Source organism: Eriocheir sinensis, chromosome 26, assembly GCF_024679095.1.
Source record: "Eriocheir sinensis breed Jianghai 21 chromosome 26, ASM2467909v1, whole genome shotgun sequence".
NCBI lineage: Eukaryota > Metazoa > Arthropoda > Malacostraca > Decapoda > Varunidae > Eriocheir > Eriocheir sinensis.
The window spans coordinates 10,374,721-10,399,216 of record NC_066534.1 but is presented as its reverse complement, the minus strand read 5'-3'; the positions used below and the strand labels follow the sequence as shown (position 1 = coordinate 10,399,216).

The window sequence follows — 24,496 nt, the reverse complement described above, 5'->3', positions numbered from 1 at the left end:
TTTACTCAAGCAGTTTGCAAAGCGTGAGCCGTGCTGTTGCCATAATTGTGGAAAAGAGAAAAAAAAACCATGAAGCTCATATTTCACAAGAATATTTCGTACAGTAATTGATAAACTTTCAGAAATAACTTTTATATGAAAGCGTTACTCTCTTCTTCCATAGCCATACTCAGATAACACTATACCGACGCTCGCTGCGGTGCTGGTAAAGAAAGGCGGTCCCCAGAAAGGCCTACGGTGCTCATCGATCAAATATGGATCTATGGGACGAGGCAGCACGCTGGAAGGGTTGAAGCAGCGCTGCTCACCCCTCGTCCAGGAAGAAGATTGCAGCTGATGAACTGTCTTGGTCATAAGTAGTACAATGGTTTTCGCGTGTTAATTTTCAAAAGGCACAGGTGGTCCTCGAGTTATGGAGACATCACAAAGAGGAGCATGTCATTTATCAACTCTCACATTGCATATATGTGTTGGAAGCATACTGCCTAAAATAGAACAGACTTCTCTTGAAATACGCCTTTCTTTCCATTTCTTCTTGCTTTCCGGAAACAGACCGTTTAAAAAAAGGGAATGAAGACCGGAAGCTCTGAGAACAGACAACTCTGGTAACACTGCCGATATAGTATGTAGAGTTGAGGAAATTTACAGTTGATCACCCTTATGTCAGTATCGGTAGAATTCTGGAGTCACGTTTAGGGGCTATTACACTGGGCAAATTTTCCGTGGATCTTCAGTCAAACCACGATTTCCGCTGGCGTGGTTCTCATACTTCTGTGGTTTTCTGACGTGTCCACGATCTTCCAAAGCAACGATAGATTTCAGCGAAGGGCGCCGGTATTACTCTCCATCATCAGCAGCAGCAATAACAAGAAACAAATGAGAACCACGCCAGCGGAAATCGTGGTTTGACTGAAGATCCACGGAAAATTTGCCCAGTGTAATAGCCCCTTTACGTTAAAACTTAGTGCAGTCATTGTATCCATGAACCTCAATAACAACTCCATAGCACTTAGATAGACATTCAATGAGGATTAATATAGGAGAGGCGTTAGGGGGAAAGACAAGAGAAATGACAAAAAGAGGATAATAAGAGATGTGATCGTTGGTTAGTAAATGTTTTCCCTTTACATGCAGCAGGGCACAATGTAGGTGGGGCAAGGATCATCCCGCTCCCTCCGTGCGGCACTGCAGGGAAGCCGATGGCGCGCCTCAGCTCAGCTCCACCAGGGCGGCCAGAGCACCGGAGAAGGCAGCATTATAGTCACAAGCCACCTCGTTATGTACGTAATCCATTCGTTCGTCCACGTATGTACCGTCCTGAGGATAAGATGGACAGTTCAGGGAGGATGCAGAATGGAACTTCATTCAATCAGTGATGGGGCGAGAAGTTAGACAGGTGCGCGATAGGAGAAGTTAGACAGGTGCGCGATAGGAGAAGTTAGACAGGTGCGCAATAGGAGAAGTTAGACAGGTGCGCGATAGGAGAAGTTAGACAGGTGCGCGATAGGAGAAGTTAGACAGGTGCGCGATAGGAGAAGTTAGACAGGTGCGCGATAGGAGAAGTTAGACAGGTGCGCGATAGAAATGGCACGGGTAAAAATAACAGGTAAAAAGAGCACACGTGAAAACAGAAAAGGCAAAAATGGCACAAGTAAAAATGGGAAGAGATTTTCTTTTGCCATAGTAATAGTGATCTTGGGGCAGCCGGTGTGATCGGTGTTGGAAGGTCTGAACACGCGTAGAACTAACTAAAAAGGAAAAGGTGGAGGAGGGAAGGGAAGACTAACTCAAGACCTATTGCCCCAACTATCCTGTCTGTCTGTCGCGGAAGGACCAGCAATAAATCTCTCGGCGACCCCGTGCAGCTGTCCTTGTCAGTTCGTCGAGGGCAGCTTAAGACATCGCGTTTCCTCATCAACTTACCCCGATCGGTCTAGTATTTAAGTTACATTATCTCAAGTCATACAGAGACGTGCAGTTTCTGGGAGGTAAAGATGTGGTTGAAGAAAAATTCCCTCCACCTGCATCGATCCACATTCATCTATAGTTACGTCTTACCGCGGTGTTCTTGCATCTCCTTCAGATTGGCCGTTGAGTCTGTGTGAGGGAGAACCATTACCCCATGACTCAGGGCAAGTGCAACATCTGGGTTACCACATTTACCTGCCCCAGGTTTCTATTGGTACCCATTTACCAACCAGCCCGAGAGGAAAGATGAACTGCTGGGTGAGCTGCACGCTGACTGGCGGGATTCTAAACCCAGGCCCTCGGATTCGTAGCTAGAAGTGCTAAATATTACACCACAGAGGCGTGACATGTATAGCACAGGTACAATGACAAAACTGACACATGAGAAAGACTGGCACACCTGTCTGCTGATTGGTATCTAGAATATCTAGCGTGAATGATGGACCGTTGATTTTTTGTGTGCGTGTGTGTGGTAGAACACCGTCATCTATTCCATCTGGAGGCGCATCAAAGCTTTGCAACAACAAAGCATCGTTGTTGGAATCTTAGCAAGATATCTCACAGGAGAACACGTTAAATGGACACAACGGGTATAAACGTACATAGCACACAGAACTTCAGCAGCGACTGAGGAATCTTTGCAATGACTCCAATTATAATTATTATAGACCTTACTTAGCTTCTACGTGAAGTGGGTTTAACATCAGGTTTAGAAATAAAGGTTTTCATAATAGGTACATGTCATTTTAACTGTGATTGTTATGTATATGTTTCCATGACTGCATTGACTTTACTGAAACGAATTTCATATTTACCATTTATCAACATTTTTTTTTTCCATTTACCGGAGTAATTTCTCTTTTGTTTGTTGGTTTTACAAATTATTATTTTATCATAATATTATAATTTCTTATTTTCTTCTTTTGACATTTTACACGTGCCTTTTTTATGAAAATTCGGTTCAGGGATATAGCAACGAGAGATGGAAGAGGTATAATTATGGTGATGAAAAATTGAAACGTTGAGGTTTGAGGTGCAAACAGGAGAACAAGAAAGGTGTGTGGCGAGATCGCACTGCACAATTTGAGTTCATGGAATGACTCCAACCCTACAAACGGACGAATAGTAAATAGCAAGGACAGTCACCATTACGAGAATAGAAAACGATAATTTTGGGAATTTTCCTCTCCCACTGTTTGTAGAGGCAGTGTTTTGTGTGCTATTTTGTTTCTGTTTTACCCTCAAGTTGTCTCCTTTAATGCATAAAGAGCAAGGAACTTTTTAAAGCGGAAACTACCGGCCAAATGCTGATTTATTTTTACCTCAAGTTATCCCTAAAAGATATTCAGTTCTGTGAACCTTGGAGTTACAGACCTCATAAAGTCCGTCAAAAATAACTATAAAATATTTTGGCCGCTATATCTCGATTATTTGTATATGGAATGAAGCGCTGTAACATTTAGAAGACTAGAAGGTAGTAACTAAGTGGACAATACGGCATTTTATGTATCAGTGTTTAAATAACTGCTTGTAACTGTCCAGACTTTTATTATCATCACCAGATTGTTCTTCGTTCTGAATTGGATCTTTCAACGATCTATGTGTCTAAGGGCCATATTTTTAAACATTTTTGCGCCCAAGAACACGTAATTTACTAGTCTTTCGTGGGAGTTTAGGGCATTTCCAGGGGTACTTTTATGACCCTGGTGGTAGTCTGAGTCTTCTTCTGTACCGTGAACCTAAAAGAACACTCATTAGAACTCGATTAACCTCCTTTTTGGCCCTTTGGATTAGTTGGTGTGAGGGGTGGGAGCATCTGACAATACCAACCAGAGTCTCCGCACGTACAAACACATCACCCTCCCGCACTCACCTCGGATGGGCCGCCCACCAACGCGCCCCACAGCACGTGAGGGTTGGGCCCGGGCTGCTGCTGGGCCCAGTTAACGTCGCAGGGGTTGGGGAGCCACGGGCACGAGCTGACCATGGAGGGAGGAATTAGATGTCAATATTTTGTTATCAGATTACTGTTCATAGTGTTCATAGTGCTCATGACAATGGGAAAAACGAACAATCCAGGCTGGAGAGTTGAAGGCCAACACTTTCTTGATCAGTTAAGAATCTATATATCATAATTGTGAGTAAAGTTTAAACTGAAACTTTTATCGACAAATGTGTGTATTCCCCGACACAGAGATAATGCTAAAACTTAAAACTTACATTCTGTTCCTAATCTTTGCCAGTGAGGAAACTTAAAAGTCAAGGAGCTCCTGGTCAAATCATACTTCTGCTTCCTGCCAGTAATAAGAATGAGAGAAAAAAGTAAGGAGGGGCTCACCTGGAGCGGTGGTGGGGCCTCTCGGGCGGGTTGGCGCCGTAGCCCACCACGAAGGAGCGTTCGCCGTCGCCAAGCAGTTGCCCGATCTGCCCAGTCCCCCACGCCTGGTTGTCCGCGGCCTCGGCAGAGTCACCATACTTGGCCGCCTGAAGAAACAAGGTCAAACAGCGTGTTCAATTAGAAGTTGAATACGGGTGTAATTAATACATATGGAATACAGGGAAAAGACATTCGAAAAAAAATTGCTGATCAGGTGCGTATTGCAAAAACTGTTTTGTATAGTAATTTCTAAACATTCCACTGAACTCTGCAAGTCAGCTCCGGGAGGGCCCACAAGGTCCAACTTGTCTATGCCTGAATTCAATTAATATTTTGCCACAAACAAAACTACCTTAAGTTTCACACTGTGAGCATTTTACAATAATGGTAACGAATCAAAAGCGTAGATGAAACATGCAAAGCTATTGATGGATGCTTATAACAACACAAAATGCAAATCAATCGAATACCCAAAGAGCGATGAAAGCGACGTTGGCGGCGTGCCTGTTGGCGCCCCATTGGTCGAGGAAGACGAGACCCTCGGGAGTATAGGGAGCGTCGTTCTTCAGGAAGTCGAGGAAGGTCTTGAGCCCAGTCTCGTACTGGCTGTTTGTTGGGTCAACCATCGAGCCCAAGGCCTTGAAAGCATCAACACGTCATTAAGATGACATTGTGGCACAAACCTTTTAGTAAATGACCTTAAGATAAGGTTGACATGATGAGTTTCTATAAGTAACTTATCATCATTTCAAGTTAAAAAGAAAATATCGTTTGCAAGTTTTTAGGCTCAATAATTTGAAAACTTGCAAACGATACTTTCTTTTTAACTTGAAATGATAATCAGTTACCTATAGAAACCCAATATTATCAATTATCAATGTTTTCTCAAAATTTTGTAACAACAATCAACATGTGGTATGACTTACAAACACGCCGGCGTGTTTGTCGTCCCAAGAGAATTGTAACACCTCATCCCCAGCCATTTCAAACTCGTCCCACGCAGCCTGAGCCTTGTCCAGGTAGGACGCGTCCCCCGTGGCGCGGTAGAGCCAGAGAGCAGCCCAGCACAGCTCGTCCCCGTACCCACTCCACGACCTGGGGCGTGTTAGTGAAGCCTTATTAGACACCCAACCAGGGCTATAATTTTACACACACACACACACACACACACACACACCTGTAATAGGCCGCAGCGTCTGTGATGGCGTTGTGGTAGTCTCCTCGGTATTGGTCGGCAAAGTCATAGAGGCCCTTCGCCGCCGCCAGCAGCTCGTCAGAGTAGGCTGAGTCCACGTCCTGCGGGTAGCGTGTGGTGGCCACGTGTCATATATATTTAGATTCAATAGATTTAGTTGGATTATGTCTTCGATCTCACATTTTTTCTGCTGATATGTAATTTTGGAAGTTATTGAAAAAAGTAAGGAAATATACTACTAAAAAAAATAAGGAAATATACTACATCATTTACAATACTGGATGTTTTCAGCAACTTTTATCATTGAAACAACTACAAACGAAATTAGTTTACTAGGTTTGGCTCCACACCCTAAATAGATCATTAAGTTGAATGCGTGAGTGTACAAACCTTGAAGGCAATGGAGGCAGCGGCCAGCGCGGCGGCCGTCTCTCCCGCCAGCTCGGACCCTGCAGGCATCAACAGAGGGCCATCAGACAGAGAAATTACACAGTTCGGGGAAGAGAAATTAACATGAGGGATTTAAAATATGCTCAAGGACAGGTTTCTTAATTATAACCACTTTAAACGGCGTCAGGAGTGGGGTGTGGATGGCTGCTGAGAGAGATAATACTTTCACTTCCTAAGAATTGCAGGGAAGGAAAATCGATCTATCAATCCTATACATACATTAACCCCTTGACTGCGGATTTCCTACAAGAAGATATCACCAAGCTACAGGAATAGAACAAAAAGGGGTTGCTACAATTCAATGAAGAAAAATATAAAGTCCTGCACCTTGGGAGGAGATGTCCAGCACACCAATACCACATGGGAAACACTATCCACTACAGAGCCAGAGAGAGACCTGGGAGTATATGTTACCAGGCTACCAGTGAAGGCCAAATCCATGCTAATCGCAGTGGTCGGGTTAAATAAAGCCCATTTTACAAAGGTGTTCCGGTATGGCGGCGATATAGTCACCGCGAGCACACTCACCCGGAGCCGAGGCGTCGATCTTCAAAGAGGGGCGCTCCATCGTCATGACCTCGGGCGGGCCCCAGTAGCCGTGGTCAGGCGACCCTAGTCCGACCTGCCCTAGACACTCGGCCTTGTTAATCTTCACACACACTCACCAAACACCTTGCTTCATAAATCAAATAATTAGGTTATTCTTCCTATCCTTCAGTGATCAATAGTTAATCCTTCGTGATGCTTTCTACCATTAGAACTTTATACACCTGACGATGACTCTATAAGCACAATATTTTTAGTATACATTTCCCTCCTTACAATTTCATAAACACAAATCACAACGGCCGTTCACTTGTCTGTAAAGCAAACAGCACTTTTTCATACCTACTTTTCTGTATATCCAATCTTAACAAGACATCCCACGCTCACCTGTCCGTAGAACTCCGTGGTGTCCGTGTACGCCTTCAGGAAGTAGTCCGTCGCCCACTTCACGGCCTCCAGGCCATAGTCTGTTTGCCCTGCAGCGGTGATGGTGAGAGTGAGGGTGTGGGTGAAGGTGGCGACGGGGGTGATGGTAATGGTGGTGACGGAGGTGGTGGTGATGGTGGTGAAAGGTGAAAGGTGTTGTAAGTTATCATGGATGCTTGAGGCTAGATGTGGAAAAGAGTGATGATTCTGGAAGCGGTGATTGAGTTGGCCGCCCATGCTTTAAAGATGCAACCTGGCGTAATAAAATAGTTAACAGAATAACCTTCATTATTTTGGTTTGACACTCATGTAAAACGTTTCTCGGGACATCGTTGCAAGAAATGGAAGAATGACGAGCGTCCCATGAGTGAATGAATGATGGTGGTAGAGCTGTAGAGAGTGTTAATAATGAAGACTAGTAGAAGTAGTAGTGCTGGAATGGGGTGATTTACGTAGTGGGTCAGAGTGTCAAGCCATGAAAGCAAAGAGCCGTGGCAAGGCGGTTTGAACCCCAGTGCCGCCAGGTGACGCCAGGATGGGCATCCGGTCGTAAACCTCCAAGCCACAACCCTCAAACAGTGACCCCATATGAATACAGGTAAAAAGCTGACGAGAAAAGAAGTAGTAATAGTAGTATTAATAGAATGGTGGTGGTGGTGGTCGTGGTGGTAGTGATAGCGGCGGTGACAACAGTAAAAGGGATGCTGATGATTGTTGTAATAGTAAAGAACTTTTAAAGGTGTGGCAGTGGTAGTGGCAACGCTGATGTAAATTATGCAAAGGTTGGTCGTGGCGAAAACCGCTAGAGGTATTAGCCATTTGGCAAAAGGTAGTGGCGGCAGAAAAGGGCAAAATATAAACTCACCAGCAGCATCGTGTCCCTCAGCGAAGTCGACGAGGCCCCAAGCCAACATGGTGGCGGTGAAGGCCATGGGGAAGCCGAACTTGACGTGGTCACCGGCTGCAGGGCAAGAAAGAGGCGTCACCTTCACCTGTTCCTTCGTTATTCGTTTATTACTCTCTCGCTCACACCCACCCACACAAACCTCTCCCATGGTACAGTGGACTAATAATGCTCTGCCTTGCCATGCTCCCATCTGACAGGCTGAGGTTCGAGCCCTGTTCAGGTCGAAAGATTATTCCGCTGACAGGGAGATGTACGGTCTCCCCTTAAACAAGATGGATGGGGTGTGTGAGATCCCAACTGCACCCAAAGATTCGTAAATATGTCTACACACACACACACACACACACACACACACACACACACACACACACACACACACACCGTCATAGTAGCCGCCCGTCAGGTCGTGTCCAACATCTGAGCCGTCGTCGAGGGCTGAGTCCATCCGCCAGGTGATGCGCTGTGTGGACGGCAGGGAGCCAGACCGCTGGGCCTCGTAAAACACGTACGACATACAAAGAACCTGTGGATCAAAGGTGTGAAAAGTTTAGTTTATTTACACTCTTACAAAGCAGGACTACCCATAGGATACGCTCTAAACCAGCATTTTCCAACCCGGGGTAAATTTCACCCAGGGAAGAAAGTTCAGGATTCCAGGGGGGAAAATTAACCTATAAGAAAGATTTTTTTTGTATTTACTATTTGTTATATTTTATGTATGATATTGTGTAGAGGGTAAAAGGAAATACCTTGAGATGGTTTGGCAATGTGTAAAGAATGGACATGGATGATATTAGAAAGAGAATATGTGAGTAATATCGAGGGGACAGGTGTGAGAGGAAGACCCCCAGTGAGTTGGGAGGATAGAGTTGAGGAATACATGAAAGAGAGGGGTGAAAGAGAGATGCGAGGACTGAGATGTGGGAGAAATATATGTTTGGAGAGAAAACTGGAGATTCTTTTGTCATGGCCAACCCGATGGAGGGAGTTCCGGGCAGAAGCTGAGCATTGAATGATTGATTTCTGTTTTTGGACAAATAAATTTGTTTGACTACTATTTGTTTATTATGATATTTGTGTTATTAACCAAATGAATTTCGTGTTTTGGCTACTTTTTTTCATTGTCTATTTGAACGGAGGAAATCCGGATTGTTGAACTGGTTGAAGGAGGAAACGACAGAAAAAGGTTGGGAACCACTGCTCTAAACTTTCAAAGCGATCCCGCTTAACGGAATACCTATGGTGTTTTAACTTAAAGATTATTTCTTGGAGAAAAAACTGGTTTCAAGAGAATTTTGATTTATTGATCTATGATGTGTCAACCAGCAATTTTCTGTCAACAAGTAGCCAGCACAAAGCATGCATGACAACCACTATTGGAAAGGACCTTTCTCATGCACACTTTTTTTTTACAGCACAGGAAGCAACTCAACGGCAACAAAAGTATAGGAAAAAAAGCCCGCTAATTGCTGCTCCTACATGTAAAAGTGAAAAGTAGAGTGGCTAAAAGAGAGGTCAATTTCGGGTGGAGAAGTGTCTTGATGCACTCTTCTTGAAAGAGGTCAAGTTATAGGCAAGAGGAAATACAGACGAAGGAAACTTGTTCCACAGTTTACTAGTGTAAGGGATGAAAGAATGAAGATGCTGGTTAACTCTTGCATAAGGGATTTGGACAGGATATGGATGAGCTAGAGTAAAAAATCGAGTGCAGCGGGGCCGCGGGAGGGGGGAGGCATGCAGTAAACAAGTTCAGAAGATAAGTCAGCATGAAAATATCGATAGAAAATAGAAAGAGAGGCAACATTGCAGCTGAATATAAAAGGTAGAAGACTGTCAGTGAGAGGAAGGGAGCTGATGAGACGAAGAGCCTTAGACTCCACTTTGTCCAAGAGAACTGTGTGTGTAGAGCCCCTTCACACATGAGATGCATACTCCAAACTAGGGCGGACAAGGACCTCGTATATGGAAAGCATCTATTGCGGGGGAGAAGAACTGGCGGAGACGATACAGAACGCCCAACCTCGAGGAACCTGATTTAGCAAGAGAGATGTGAAGTTTCAAGTTGAGATTTTGAGCTAAGGATAGGTCGAGGATGTTTATTGTAGAAGAAGGTGACAGCTGAATGTTATCGAAGAATAGGGGATAGGTGTTTGGAAGATTGTGTCGAGTTGAAAGGTGGAGAAATCGAGTTTTTGAGGCGTTGAAGGACACAAGGTTCCTCTTACCCTAGTTGGAAATGATAGCAAGGTCTGAAGTTAAGCGTTCTGCACCCTCAAGTCTGGTGTCTTGTAATTCCTGCTATGAAGATCTTCTGTTGAAAGAAGTTGAATAATGCAGAGTGGAGTCATCAGCGTATGAGTGGATAGGATAGTTTGTTATGGAAAGAAGATAATTGATGAATAACGGGAAGAGATTGGGAAATAGGACAGAGCCCTGTGGAATACCACTGTTGATAGGTTTTTGGGAAGAACAGTGACCGCCTATCACAGCAGAGACAGAATGGCCGGAAAGGAAACTGGAGATAAAGGTACAGAGAGAGGGATAGAATGCGTAGGAGGGTAGTTTAGAAAGTAAAGAGTTGTGCCAGACGTTATCGAAAGCTTTCGATATGTCTAGCGCAACTGATAAAGTTTCACCGAAACGGCTAAGAGAGGATGACCAGGAGTCAGTTAAGAAAGCACGAAGATCGCAAGTAGAACGCCCCTGGCGGAACCCATACTGGCGATTAGATTGAAGATCAGTAGTGGATAGGTGCATATGAAACTTCCGGTTAAGGATTGATTCAAGAGCTTTAGGTAGACAGGAAAGTAAAGCTATAGGACGGTAGTTTGAGGCACAGGCTGTATGTAGGCGCACTTCCAGCAGGAAGGAAAGATAGATGTTGAAAGGTAGAGACGAAAGTGTTTGACCAGGCAGGGTGTCAGCAAGGAAGCACAGTTTTTAAGGACAATAGGAGACACTCCATCGGGCCCACAAGCCTTCTGAGAATTGAAGTCAGAGAGGGCATAGAAAACATCATTTTTAAGAATATTAATAGCAGGCATAAAGGAGTCAAAGGGGGGGATGAGTAGGAGGAATATGCCCAGAATCGTCCAGAGTGTTTTTTACAGAAAGTTTGAAAGAAGAGTTCAGCCTTAGAGACAGACGAGACGGCGGTTAAGAAGAGGAGGGAAAATGAAGAAATTAATATGGAAGAGACATTTTTAGCTAGGTACCAAAAGTCCCAGGAAGAATTAGAGAAAGCAATGTTGCGGCACTTTCTATTTATGAAAGAGCTTTTGATTAGCCGGAGAATAGATCTGGTACAATTTCGAGCGGAAATGTAAAGAACACTACCAGACTTTGTCGGTCTGTGGCGTAATCTACGCATCATTGTCCAAGTTTCAGCTTTTTTTTTTTTTTACTGCACAGAGAGTAACTCAAGGGCAACAAAAAGAAGATGTAAAAAAAAGCCCGCTAACTGTTGCTCTCATATAGTGATAAGTATAGAGTGGCCAAAAGAGAGGTCAATTTCGGGTGGAGAGGTGTCTTGATACACTCTTCTTGAAAGAGGTCAAGTCATAGGCAGGAGGAAATACAGACGAAGGAACACTGTTCCAGAGTTTACCATTGAAGGGGATGAAAGAATAGAGATGCTGGTTAACTCTTGCATAAGGGGTTTGGACAGTATAGGGATGAGCATGATTAGGAAATCGTGTGCAGCGGGGCCGCGGGAGGGGGGGAAGGCATGCAGTTAGCACGTTCAGAAGAGCAGTCAGCGTGAAAATATCGATAGAAGATAGAAAGAGATGCAACATGGCGGCGAAATTGAAGAGGTAAAAGGCTGTCAGTAGGAGGAAGAGAGTTGATGAGACGAAGAGCTTTAGGCTTCACACTGTCCAGGAGAGCTGTGTGAGTGGAGCCCCTCCACACGTGAGATGCATACTCCTTACGAGGGCGGACAAGGCCCCTATATATGGAAAGCATCTGTGCGGGGGAGAAGAACTGGCGGAGACGAGACAGAACGCCCAACCTCGAGGAAGCTGATTTAAGTATTAGCGAAACTTAAACTGTAAAATACATTTGAAAGTACTTAACGATAGTTGGACAGTTTTAACAAATAAATGCATCCGGGAAATCTGAAAACATATTCTAATTTCAATTTGAATTCAAATTCTAACAATGTACAAAGCCCAGCCAAGCTGCACCTAAGTATGAATGAAGAAATGTAGGTTGAGTAGAAAAATACTGAATTTTAAGAAACAAACTGCATTGTTTGTGCTTACACCCGAAGCCTAAACACTAATATCCCGTCCAAACGAGGCTTAGGAATAGAGTGAGAAGGAAGAACTTGGGGAATTATTTTTTCCAGGATCCTCGCAAGTTGTTGGTCCAGCCAAGCATCTTGTGACTGACCGCTGGTGGGCGAGGACTCACCTGACTGTAATCGTAGGGTGTCATGCCGGTGGCCGGGCAGGGGTTATCGACGGGCGGGTGGGTCGTCCAGGCCCCGGTTCCATCTGCCGGGGCCGCGAGGAGGAAGTGGAATGATGGGGTAAAGAAATTTAAAAAGGGAAAAGATGTAGGAACATAACACTTATTTGGGATGAAGGGTTGCAAAGTAATGCGGATAGGAAATAAAATGGAAAGCTGTCTGTAAACAGTTGAGGATTTTTTTTTATGTACATCGGTACCCATAATGTCCGCGAAAAGGGTTTTTTTCTTCTTTTTACAGCACATGAGACAGTCAGGGGCAAAAAGATAAATAATGGAGAAAACGCAAAAGCATTGCTCCCCAAAAGCAAACAGTAGAGATCCAAACTTAGAATTCGAGGAGGATGTATCGGTATATCCCTCTTGAGAGTGATCTAGTCGTAGAAAAGTGGAAAGACAGACTAAGAAAGACTGTTTCAGAGGTGACCAGCGAAAGGGATGAAAGAATGATGTTTAACTCTTGGATTTGGACAGCACAGGGGTGGGCTAGAGTAGAAAGCCGTGTGCAGCGAAGCCACAGGAGCAAGTTCAGAAGAGCAGTCTGCAATGAAACACCGATACAAATAGAAAGAGATGTAACATTGCAGCAGAGTTTCAGAGGAAGAAGAGAGTCGGTGCGCGGAGGGAAGTCTATGACTCTACTCCGTCCTATAAGGGTTGTGTATGTGGAACCCCCACACACGAGGTGCATACTCCATACAGGGGAGGACAAGGCCTTTGTATATGCTAAGCTAAGAGAAGATGGCCCCACTATAAACACTTGCCTGCGCCAATACGGGCTGGGGCCGACTAACATCCAGGCCCCTCAAGCAAGCCTACCGGCGCTTTAGGCGTAGACGTTAGAAAAAAATAAATAAATAAATAACAAGCATCTGCTCAGCTTCTGGGAGAGTGAAAAAAAATTGCTGGGCACGATACATAACGCCTAACCTCAAGGACGCTTATTTAGCAAGTGATAATATAATAAGTTTCTAGTTGAAGTTTTAAAAAAAGGTGAGAGAAGCCCTAGATGTTAACTGCAAAAGAAGGGGACAGCTGTGTGTTGTCGAAGAATAGGGGATAGGTGTTTCGAAGATCGTGTCGAGTTGTCAGTTTAAAAAATTGTTATTAAAAAATGAGAGCAAGGTCAGAGTTAAGGTGTTTTGTAGCGGCCAACCTTCAGTTGTGTAATCCTTGATGAGAGGGTCTTATGTTAAGATATGTGGAGTAATGCAGAATAGAGTCATCGGCATAAGAGTGGATAAAACAGTTTGTTTTGAAAAGTTCAGTATTGACGAATAGAAAGAGATCAGAAAATAGAACAGAGCGCTGCGGAGAACCACGATTTATAGGTTTAGGGGTAGAACAGTAAAAGTCTACCGCATCGGAGATAGATCAGCACTGTCTGAGTGGTTAGTGTACGGACATAGTAACCCAGAGATCGGCGTTCAAGTTCACCTTTTATAGCTGACAATTTTTCAGGCATCGCCGAGTCACGAAAGACAACCCACATGCTGTCCCGATGAACACCTATCAGCATGGACTTAAGCGAAACTCTCTTAAGAAGATCAAGTGGATATCCAGGGGGACGCATAAGAAAATCAAGAATGGTGCCATTATAAAAAATTTAAAAAAACTTGCCCGCTCAACTTAAGGACTGGAGCCGCCTACCAGGCCTCAACAGACACAGTGAAATCGAAGGGGGATTAGTAAGAGGAATATGCCCTGAATCATCCAGAGTGGAATTTTCAGAGAAAGTTTGAGCGAAGAGTTTAGCTTTAGAAACAGATGTGACAGCAATCAGGAATGTTTTATACTTACCACACACATCTTCTCCGTTCATCACCACCTCCACTGCCAACGGCTTTTCGCCCGAGTAGGCCACGTGAAAGTTGAACTCGACAACATCATTGGCTTCAGCGATGAGATTCGGGTTGGTGAGGACGTAGTGAGTGCTGTCGACCACTTCTATAGTCCCCTGCCAGTACTGCAACGGAAGAGGGATGGACGTTCCATAGAAAGTTTTTGGTAATACCTATATCCGGAAAACACGAGCCATGAGAAGACACAAGAAACGAATCTTTTATGAACAAGCCTCCAATGGAACATCATGATGAACCGTCACGTGTTCGTAATCGGTGATCCAAATTATTTCCCATTTCTCTCTAAAAGGGCTTTTTTAGACATGCGAGTATTGTGTTTAAACATATTTTATATTAAATAAAATGCAATGCGGTCAATAATTACTTACTGCACCTCCGGCACTGAACACATGACCGAAACAAAAAGCAAACCTATCCAGTGGGAAAAAGATTTCCACATAGTATATACGATTTTAGATTTCTTTACCCCTCAACAACAAATACAGACATCATGACGAGGCGGGACGCCACTCACCTCCATGAAGTCCAAGGGGTTGTCAAAAGTGATGGAGACCTCGAGGTAGAAGAGAGGAATGGTGGTGACGATGGAGAAGATGGCGTTGTAGTTGCCGTCCCACTCATTGTCGATGTATATCACTGGACACATCTGCCCCTCCGCCCCTGGTGTGGAAATATAATAATGTGTGACACTATGGGCAACTTACTTAGGATTTACTTTACTTAGAACAATAATATTAAAGGAAGAACACACACACACACACACACACACACACACACACACACACACACACACACACACACACACACACACGTGACGGCGCCGCGTCCAGAATGACGCGGGTTCGTGCCCCGCCCAGTGCCACAAGCTGGGATTTTTCAGTCACCACCGAGTGGCCTAAAACTACCTACATGCTGTCCAGAAGCCCACTATCAACCCGGACACTAGATTCTAGGAACAAAGTTGAATTTGGGAGGACAGCATGAGCTAATGCAAGATGGCTCCACTATAAACACTTGCCTGCGCCACGACGGGCTGGGGCCAACCATCAGGCCCCAACAAGAAAGGCTACCGGTGTGGTGTCGTCAGACATACCGTATCATGAGACATCCCATCCTGAATACATACATGAATTTCGACATGGTACCGTGTCTTTTGTCGACTGCTTGTCGGGATCTGTCCCACCCAAGTTTATTTATATTATTATCAAAGCAAATGATAACGTATGTATGTATATAACAAAGATGGCAACAATCACTCTTCTTCTTCTTGTGACCTTGTGACATCGCTTTTTAGGTCCTCCTTGGTACTTTTTTACACTTAGATGCTTCACTTACTTACTCTGTGATAGTAAAAATTGGGTCCCGCGATGCAAAGTTCAGGATGAGATGTCTCACGACAAAGGATGGCAGACGACACCACACCAGCGCCATAGGCGAATACGTAAACACACACACACACACACACACACACACACACACACACACAAACAATGCTCCCACTTCTAAGGACTTTGTCGCCAGAATAGAAATATTGAACTCATGGAAGGTTTGTTGCACTGGCATGCTCAGGGGAATATCGCTATAGAGAGCTGATGTGATTGTTTGGATTTTTTTCCAAGTTCAGTTAATTGTTTTAAGCAATAACTCGATAATCACATCACATATTTATTAGATAATTGAAGGAGAGGGTTAAGAAAAGTGAATGCTCATAGATTTGGATCATATTTTGTTGAGTATGGAATGAAGATCGTGTCATATATTGCTGCATGTAGAGTTAATTGATGCATACACACATGGACAGATATCATAAATTACACTTGCATTTCTGTATAAAAGCTATTTTTAGTTTTCAGCTGAAATGAAGCAGCAGTAGACATAAATACATTTCCTATAAATCTAGGCCAAGCGAGTGATTATCCAATAAATAAATAAATGTATGATTTGAGGATAATCACTTACCTAGTATTCTGCATACAGAAATATTAAATCATAGTGTATCATAAAAGCTTCTAAACTAGCATTTATGTGCAGTGGTTAACACGCCTAGTTAGTAGTAAGTGGACCTAGGCTCGATCCCAGCTTGGGCAGTCAGCGGCCAGCACACCCAGCTGTTCATTCTCCCTTTCGAATTAGTTACGGTGGCGATCAGGTTCACTCTGGACAAAGGCGGGCAAAGAATATCCAGAGCAATAGACCAGGCCACCATTGGCTACTGAACATTTTCACTTACTATATAATACACGGGTTTTAAGAACGGAAGCTGCTTGTTAGTAATCGTGGACGAGCAGCCGAATATGAAATACTGTTGTAAGATTCACTGAGGTGGGGAAACTTGATGAGGGACAAATAGAGTTTAAGAGTTGCAATGCATGTAACTGGAAACGCTCTATCATCAGCTTATCCCATTGCCGTGCAGGACACAGACCTCCTCTAAGCCTTTCCATTTGTTTTTGTGCTGTGTCTCTAAACTCCAATCACAGAGTAAACGTGCCGTAAACTTTTTAATTTCATAATACCAGAGGCGAATGACTTCCTCATGGTTCTTTTAATGCCAGTTCTTCAAATATCATTTTTTGTATCAGAAGAAAACATATGAACAAAACATGTGACACTATGAAAATTAGCTATCATTAAAAGACTCAACTAAAGAGTGGCACGAATCATTAGCCAGCTGATTTAAAAATGCAAACTTAAGATACTTCACATCACATTCACTTATAATGACGATGAAGTAGAAAAGTTCAATGAAGCTGTGGAAGTAAAAATGTGTGAAACAATACACACACAAACAAACAAGCAAACAGAACAACAAGCACACACACACACACACACACACACACACACACACACACACCTTTATGGAGGCCGAGGAGCGCGAGGACAACGAGGGTCAGCTTGAGTGGCTGCAGCATGTTGACAGACTGCCGTCCGTCGTCTCTGTTGTCTCCTTATATAGTCACGGAAAGCACGTGCATGCCGCCAAACACCTCAACTACACATGTAGGTACCCAACGCACCTGAGCAACCTTGACTTCAGCTGACGGTCCTCCTGCCGCCCCTTGCTATCGCTATGAGAACATAAACAAACGGGATAAACACAAGGGACATGGGTACATTCGTTAATCAGGTCAAAGGTGAATCGTCTATCTGAATGAGGAATGCAGCGTCCTCAACCTCCCCGATCTCTCTCTCTCTCTCTCTCTCTCTCTCTCTCTCTCTCTCTCTCTCTCTCTCTCTCTCTCTCTCTCTCTCTCTCTCTCTCTCTCTCTCTCTCTCTCTCTCTCTCTCTCTCTCTCTCTCTCTCTCTCTCTCTCGTCAGATCTCATTTGGAGTATGCCGTGCAATTTTGGTCTCCCCACCATGCAAAAGACATTGCTAAATTAGAAGGTGTTCAACGTAGAGCAACCAAGATGATTCCTTCATTACGAAACAAACCCTACGAGGAAAGGCTGTCACATCTAAACCTGTTTTCTCTTGAAAAACGCCGCCTCAGAGGAAAACTGATCGAGTGCTTTAAAATACTTAACGGTTTTACCAACGTGGATCCGACCAAGCTGTTTGTGATGGATGATTCGACGGGAACGAGAAATAATGGCGCTAAACTCAAATGTAGACAAGTTCATTCAGATTACACAAAATTCTTCTTCACTAATGCTGTCGTTCGAAATTGAAACAGATTACCACCATCAGTGGTGCAGTGTAACTCGATTGCATCGTTGAAGAGTCCTCCATCTAAATGTTCACTAGGTCAGTTTCAACGCCATGGTGGCCGCATAACAACTGTCACTTAGGTTTAGGACAGACCTTAGGGCCTGTGTGGTCTGGTTATCTATGTAATTCTCTCTCTCTCTCTCTCTCTCTCTCTCTCTCTCTCTCTCTCTCTCTCTCTCTCTCTCTCTCTCTCTCTCTCTCTCTCTCTCTCTCTCTCTCTCTCTCTCTCTCTCTCTCTCTCTCTCTCTCTCTCTCTCTCTCTCTCTCTCTCTCTCTCTCTCTCTCTCTCTCTCTCTCTCTCTCTCTCCTGTTCATGCTTCTTTCTTTGGGTAACCGGGGGACTAATCCTCCCAGGGGTCCTGCGTCCCTGCCCTACAGTCAGGCCAGCCCCTGATCTGGCTGGTTGGGAAAAGGGTTGGCACCCCCTCCCCCCCAAAAAAAAAATCATCCTTAGCCAAAAACAAATTAAAAAGTAGAGGTCGGGGTCGTGGCGCGAACCTCGACTGAACTGAGGCTCTTCATTGATGCCTACAAGAGCACTGGTCTGACCTACAAGCGGCGTCTGACACTGCCTGTATCACAAGTGGCCTGTGAAAGATCATATTCTTTTCTGAGGAACACTAAGACTCGTCTGAGGAGCACCATGACACATGATCACTTGGAGGCTTGCATGTTGATGTCGACAGAAAAAAAGTTTACTGTCAAAACTTGGTAATGAGAAAATAATTAATCCAGTGGCTGCCTCTAGCATATAGAACCTCACAGGCTCCTTGCATTGTAACACTCTTGTTCGTAAATAACTGAAGTCTGAAAACTTTTTATTCTACAGTCATACATTAGAGGCCATCACAAAACATTATTTTGCGGAATTATGAATGCAGTATATAATTACAACAAGCTGTTTATGAAATATCTCATTTTTTGGAAGGACACCCAGTTTAACACACCAGGCAGTTTCGCATGCAATATCAGCTCCACAATCAACTGATATAACGTGGAACTACCAGGTGTGTTAAACTCGGTGCGCTCCCTAAACATTTGGTGTTTCACACATTGTATCTGTTTGTGTCTTTATTAACCATGTACCGTTAACCATTTAGTGCTATGCATTATAAAGTGATAAAGAATGGCCCATAATGTTTTGGAAATCTTCATTTTCTTTAACTTTTTTTTTTTTTTTTTTTTTTTTTTTTTTTTTACATCTCCGCCTACAGCGCCGGTAGGCTTTCTTCAGGGGTCAGATGGTCGGCCCAAGCCCGTCATGGCGCAGGCAATTTTTAAAGTGGCGCCAGTTATGCAAAGGATTTCCCTTTGTTACCTAAAAACCTCATAGCATTCTTATTTCAGACTCCAAACTTATCTTAATAACATAAAGAATATGGCACCGTTACACTGTACCTGCGCCTACAAGAGCGCCACTTGAATGCCCTGAAAGAACACAAAATACTGTCTTTTGCTCCGTAAAAGTAAAAGAAATTCAATTTCCGGGGGTTATGCCATCTTACTGTTCGTGCCTCCGGCGCTCGCATATTCATTTTAATCTTAATATGCGGGGCCGCTGCCTTGTAAAAAAAGACTGCGGCGGCCTTATCAAAAATTCCCCATGACAGTTCAGCCCCCGATCACTTAGATCACCACGTCCGCACGCAATAACGCGTTGGACTCGCAGTCTCCAGCAAGTACTCTCTTAGGGAAGCCCGTAAGGCGTGTCCCACCTTGCACAGGACAATGTCCGTAAGGCGCAACAAGGGGCACGCAGGGTGACCAGGTGCCTTCGGACATCGTGGGGGCGTAAGTTGCTAAGGTGACCCTCTCCCCGTGGGCCCGCCGGGCTGATTCGTGGGGCGGTCCCGCCACGCCCCTCGTTCCCTAGGCTTGCAACTTACGGATCAGGCGGAGTGCCGCCTCCCTCTTACGAGGAGCGTCAGTGTATTTACAACCTAACTCTATCTCCCCCACTCCAGTGCCGAGTGGGGGAGCTAGTGCCTTATCCAAGCGGGCCGTCGTGTCCAGTTCAAGCCTGGTATTCAAAGAGTCGCACCATATGGCTGCCTGTCCGGGACGCTACTAAACGTGACCACACGTGAGTATTCCGGTACCCGCTAGTACGATTCTCCCGAACGCAGCGATTGCTCTGGGAGGTCGCTTGGATGTTCCTGATGGTAAAGCTCACGCTGCTCGCGGCCAACAAGCGCAGCGCTGAAGCCGTGAGCGCGCATCCTAAACAGCCAATAAGGTTACTTCCTTATTGTCTCTGAATGATCCATGTAAAGAGGTGTTATAGTGCAGCGACTTGCGAGAAAGCCGACCTGGCTTGACTTGGTGCGCGCCTCTAGTGTAAACCAAGGTAAAGGGAAGCAAGCCGGATGTCACACTGGCCCTGTGTCCCGGGGTAATGGGCTCCCTCCCACCACTGGCTCAAGGGCCAATGTTTTTTTTTTTTTTTTATACAGCTATGAAACAGTGCAAGGGCGTAATGAAAAAAATAAATAAAAAAAAGGCCCGCTACTTACTGCTCCAGAACAGAGGTTAAAGGAGTGTTCGAAATCAGAGGTCAATTTCGGGAGGAGAGGTGTCCTGATACCCTCCTCTTGAAAAAGTTCAAGTCATTGGCAGGAGGAAATACAGATGAAGGAAGATTGTTTCAGAGTTTACCAGCGTGAGGGATGAAAGAGTGAAGATGCTGGTTAACTCTTGCATAAGGGGTTTGGACAGTATAGGGATGAGCATGAGTAGAAAGTCGAGTGCAGCGGGGCCGCGGGAGGGGGGGAGGCATGCAATTAGCAAGTTCAGAAGAGAAGTCAGCATGAAAATATCGATAGAAGATAGAAAGAGAATCAACATGGCGGCGGAATTTGAGAGATAGAAGACTATCAGTATGAGGAGGAGAGCTGATGAGACGAAGAGCCTTTGATTCCACTCTGTCAAGGAGAGCTGTGTGAGTGGACCCCCCCTACACATGAGATGCATACTCAATACGAGGGCAGACAAGGCCCCTGTAAATGGACAGCAACTGTGCGGGGGAGAAGAACTGGCGGAGACGGTACAGAACGCCCAGCCTCGAGGAAGCTGATTTACTAAGAGATGAGATATGAAGTTTCCAGTTGAGATTTTGAGTTAAGGATAGACCGAGGATGTTTAGTGTTGAGGAAGGTGATAGCTGGGTGTTGTCAAAGAATAGGGGATAGTTGTTTGGAAGATTGTGTCGAGTGGATAGGTAGAGAAATTGTGTTTTTGAGGCGTTAAAGGACACCAGGTTCCTCTTGCCCCAATCGGAAATAATAGTAAGGTCTGAGGCTAAGCGTTCTGCAGCCTACAGCCTTGAGATGTTAAGTTCCTGTAGGGTGGGTCTTCTATTAAAAGAAGTTGAGTAATGCAGAGTGGAATCATCGGTGTAGGAATGGATAGGACAGTTCGTTTTGGAAAGATCATCAATGAACAACAGAAAGAGAGTGGGAGATAGGACAGAACCCTGTGGGACACCACTGTTAATAGGTTTAGGGGAAGAACAGTGACCATCTACCACAGCAGAAATAGAACGGTCAGAAAGGATACTGGAGATAAAGGTACAGAGAGAAGGATAGAAACCGTAGGAGAGTAGTTTGGAAAGCAAAGATTCGTGCCAGACCCTATCAAAAGCTTTTGATATGTTCAGCGCAATAGCAAAGGTTTCACTGAAACGGCTAAGAGAGGATGACCAAGAGTCAGTTAAGAAGCCTAGGAGATCACCAGTAGAACGCCCCTTGCGGAACCCATACTGGCAATCAGATAGAAGGTCAGAAGTGGAAAGGTGCTTTTGAATCTTCCGGTTAAGGATTGATTCAAAAGCTTTAGATAAATAATGTAACGGAGATAAGCACCGAGGCCACGTACTGCTACAGCATATGCCCCCAACTTTACCTTTACCTTTACCTTCCCCAACTTTACCCTTCATTTCTCTCATACACCATCCATGTAAATATTGAACAACCATGGTGATATGAAACACCCCTGCCTCGAGCCCACTTTTATCTCAAAATGTTCACTTGTTTCTCCACTAATTTTGACACATAGGGATGCATCCTCATAGAAAGACTTTATTGCATTAAGCAGTTTTCCTCCCACACCATACATCTTTAAAACATCCCACAATGCCAGCCAATCAATTCTGTCATAAGCTTTTTTGTAGATCCATGAAGGCAGTGTATAGTTTTTCTTCCTTTTGCTAATATTTTTTCTACTACCACCCTGAAGGAAAATATCCGATCCACACATTCCCTTCCCTTCCTGAAGCCTCCTTGCTCTTCACTGATTTTCTCTTCTGTAAGTCTTTGCACCCTCTCTATTATGACTTTTTCATATACCTTTCCGGGTATACTCAGCAGACTTATACCTCTATAGCTCCCACACTCCCCTCTCTTGCCCTTCTCCTTATAAACTGGAACAATGATGGCTTTTGTCCAGTCTGCTGGCACCCCCCCCCCCCTCCCATGCCACTCTACATATCTTGACCATCCATTTAGTAACTACATCTCCACACTTCAACATTTCTGCTGTAATTCCATCAATTCCTGCTGCCTTTCCATTTTTCAATCTTTTTATTGCTTGATTTACTTCTTCATATGTTATACTTTCTTCTTTATATACTCTTCCTCTACCTCCACTCAAAATTACTGCTGTTACCACCGCTGGACCTCCATCTTCAAAATTCATCAAGTTTTTTAAATATTCTCTCCATCTCTCTTTCACAGTTTCCCTGTTTTTCAAAATCTTTCCATTCTCATCCATAACTTCATTTATTTTACTTGGAGAGATATTTTCTGCATTTCTTTCGTTCTTTACTTCTTTCCAATATGATTTTGTTTCCTTTATATTTTTCACTTAGTCTTTTTCCAAAGTCTTCATCAACTCTCTTCTTACTTTCTTTTATTGCTTGTTTTAATTTCATTTTGCATTCTTTATATTTCTTTTTCCTTTCCCTTTTTACTTGCTCAGCCACATTTCTTTCTTGAGTTTTCTTTTACTATCCTCCTTATCTCTTCTGTCCACCATGAATTTCCTTTTCGTTTTCCATCCCTCACCACTTTCATGGGTATCAAAATCACATCAAACCTCAAATTCTCACAACAATGCATTGATGCAGCAAGCAAAGCAAACAGAATGCATTGAGAGAAACATCTCATTTAAGAATAAAGATGTAATACTTCCACTGTACAACCAGTATATATACCTTTGTATATACCAGGTGGTGTCGTTGTGCATTCCCGCATTAGCAAGGTCTGTATGCTTCCACTCACCGCAAGGGGGCTGAGTCATGACCTGGGCCGCGGGCATGTTTCTCGCTCCCTCTGCTGGTAGCTGCCATCATTTCCGGAGGCAGCAGCTGCTGCCAGGTCTCTGTAGTAGCCACGTTATTTCCTTTCCTGCTGGCATGTAAGGTGTCCTGGGCTTCGCCTAGCGGGATACCATATGCAAGGCTTCTCAGTTATCGGGTGATTTAGTTCTCTTGCTGTGTGTGTTGCCCGTGGTGGTCTAATTTGGCTTCAAGAGGCAGCAACACCAGAACGCACACGTGTCGAGGAAGCCACAGCAGTCTTGGCAAGCAGCGCTACCTGCAGCGACACTCAGTTCTGCCAGCAATGGCAGAACTCTTCTCCGCACAAGCTAAGTAGCACCGTGTCATCATTTGTGTAGCCAGGGCAGTCTAGGTTCTGTAGGCTCATGCAGACGTTGATAGGTCAGCTGTGTGTTGGTGAGTGTTTGGCTTTGTGTAATAAAGTTATACACACCTGTACACACTCTGAGTTTAAACCCTTTTGTGCTGTGTGCTTGTGGCTGAGTCTGTGAGTACTGCATTGTGTCCTTATCAGCCCTACAGGGAGTATAAGAACGTTAACGGTTTTGTGTGAGTTGTTGCCGTGGCCATCTGTAGAGAGAGGTGTCACATGTTGACCTACATAGGGGTCAAGCTCTGAGGTTAACTTTCAGCCTTAAGCTGGCCCTGGACAGGACAAGAACCAGGTAAGTTGTGTTATTTACACTTTTTTGGCAGTGAGATTCCTTTTTTACAAGTTATTGGTTCTGGAACGGGGACCAAGCCTCGCTCTTCTTCAGCACTTTATACATGTGCCCCTGGTTTTAAAACTGACAATTACACTTACTAGGTTATGGACAGACCACCTAGCCTGGACCGTATGGTCTGTGGTGTCTGAGTATCTATGTAAATATGAAAAATATTTTTGTTCATCTCACTGTTCGGTGCCTCAGCAGTGGTTGATATGCCTTTCTACAAATCTGCAGGTCCTGGTTCAAATCCCAACCCAAGCAGTGAGCGTGCAACTCACCCAGCTGTTCATCCTCCCTTTCAGGCTGATCGACAGATGGATACCCGGGGAACCCTGGAGAACCCAGTCACACTGGCCCTGTGTCCCAGGTAATGGGTTCTTCCCACCATAGGCTCAAGGACCAATGCAACAAAGATGAGAACTGAGGCCACGAACAGCTGTAGTGTATGCCCCTAATTTTACCTTTATCTTTACCACTGTAACAAAACTGGAACACTTTGAAACTTTGCTGCAGAGGAATTAAAGTAAACAATGCAG

General features: G+C 44.3%; 1 protein-coding gene across 1 annotated transcript; it reads right to left on the bottom strand.

The window, feature by feature from the left end:
• Positions 1–1,101: 1,101 nt before the first annotated feature.
• Positions 1,102–17,214, bottom strand: LOC127003755 (endoglucanase 4-like). The gene is made up of 15 exons (XM_050870757.1): positions 17,059–17,214; positions 14,719–14,864; positions 14,143–14,308; positions 12,286–12,368; positions 8,251–8,392; positions 7,828–7,923; positions 6,924–7,012; positions 6,519–6,612; positions 5,931–5,989; positions 5,523–5,641; positions 5,272–5,440; positions 4,816–4,983; positions 4,307–4,452; positions 3,842–3,947; positions 1,102–1,317 (listed from the first exon to the last, which is right to left on the bottom strand). Exons 1-15 carry the CDS (start codon positions 17,114–17,116, stop codon positions 1,210–1,212), a joined length of 1,749 nt encoding a protein of 582 aa, XP_050726714.1. The 5' UTR covers positions 17,117–17,214; the 3' UTR covers positions 1,102–1,209.
• Positions 17,215–24,496: the final 7,282 nt, after the last annotated feature.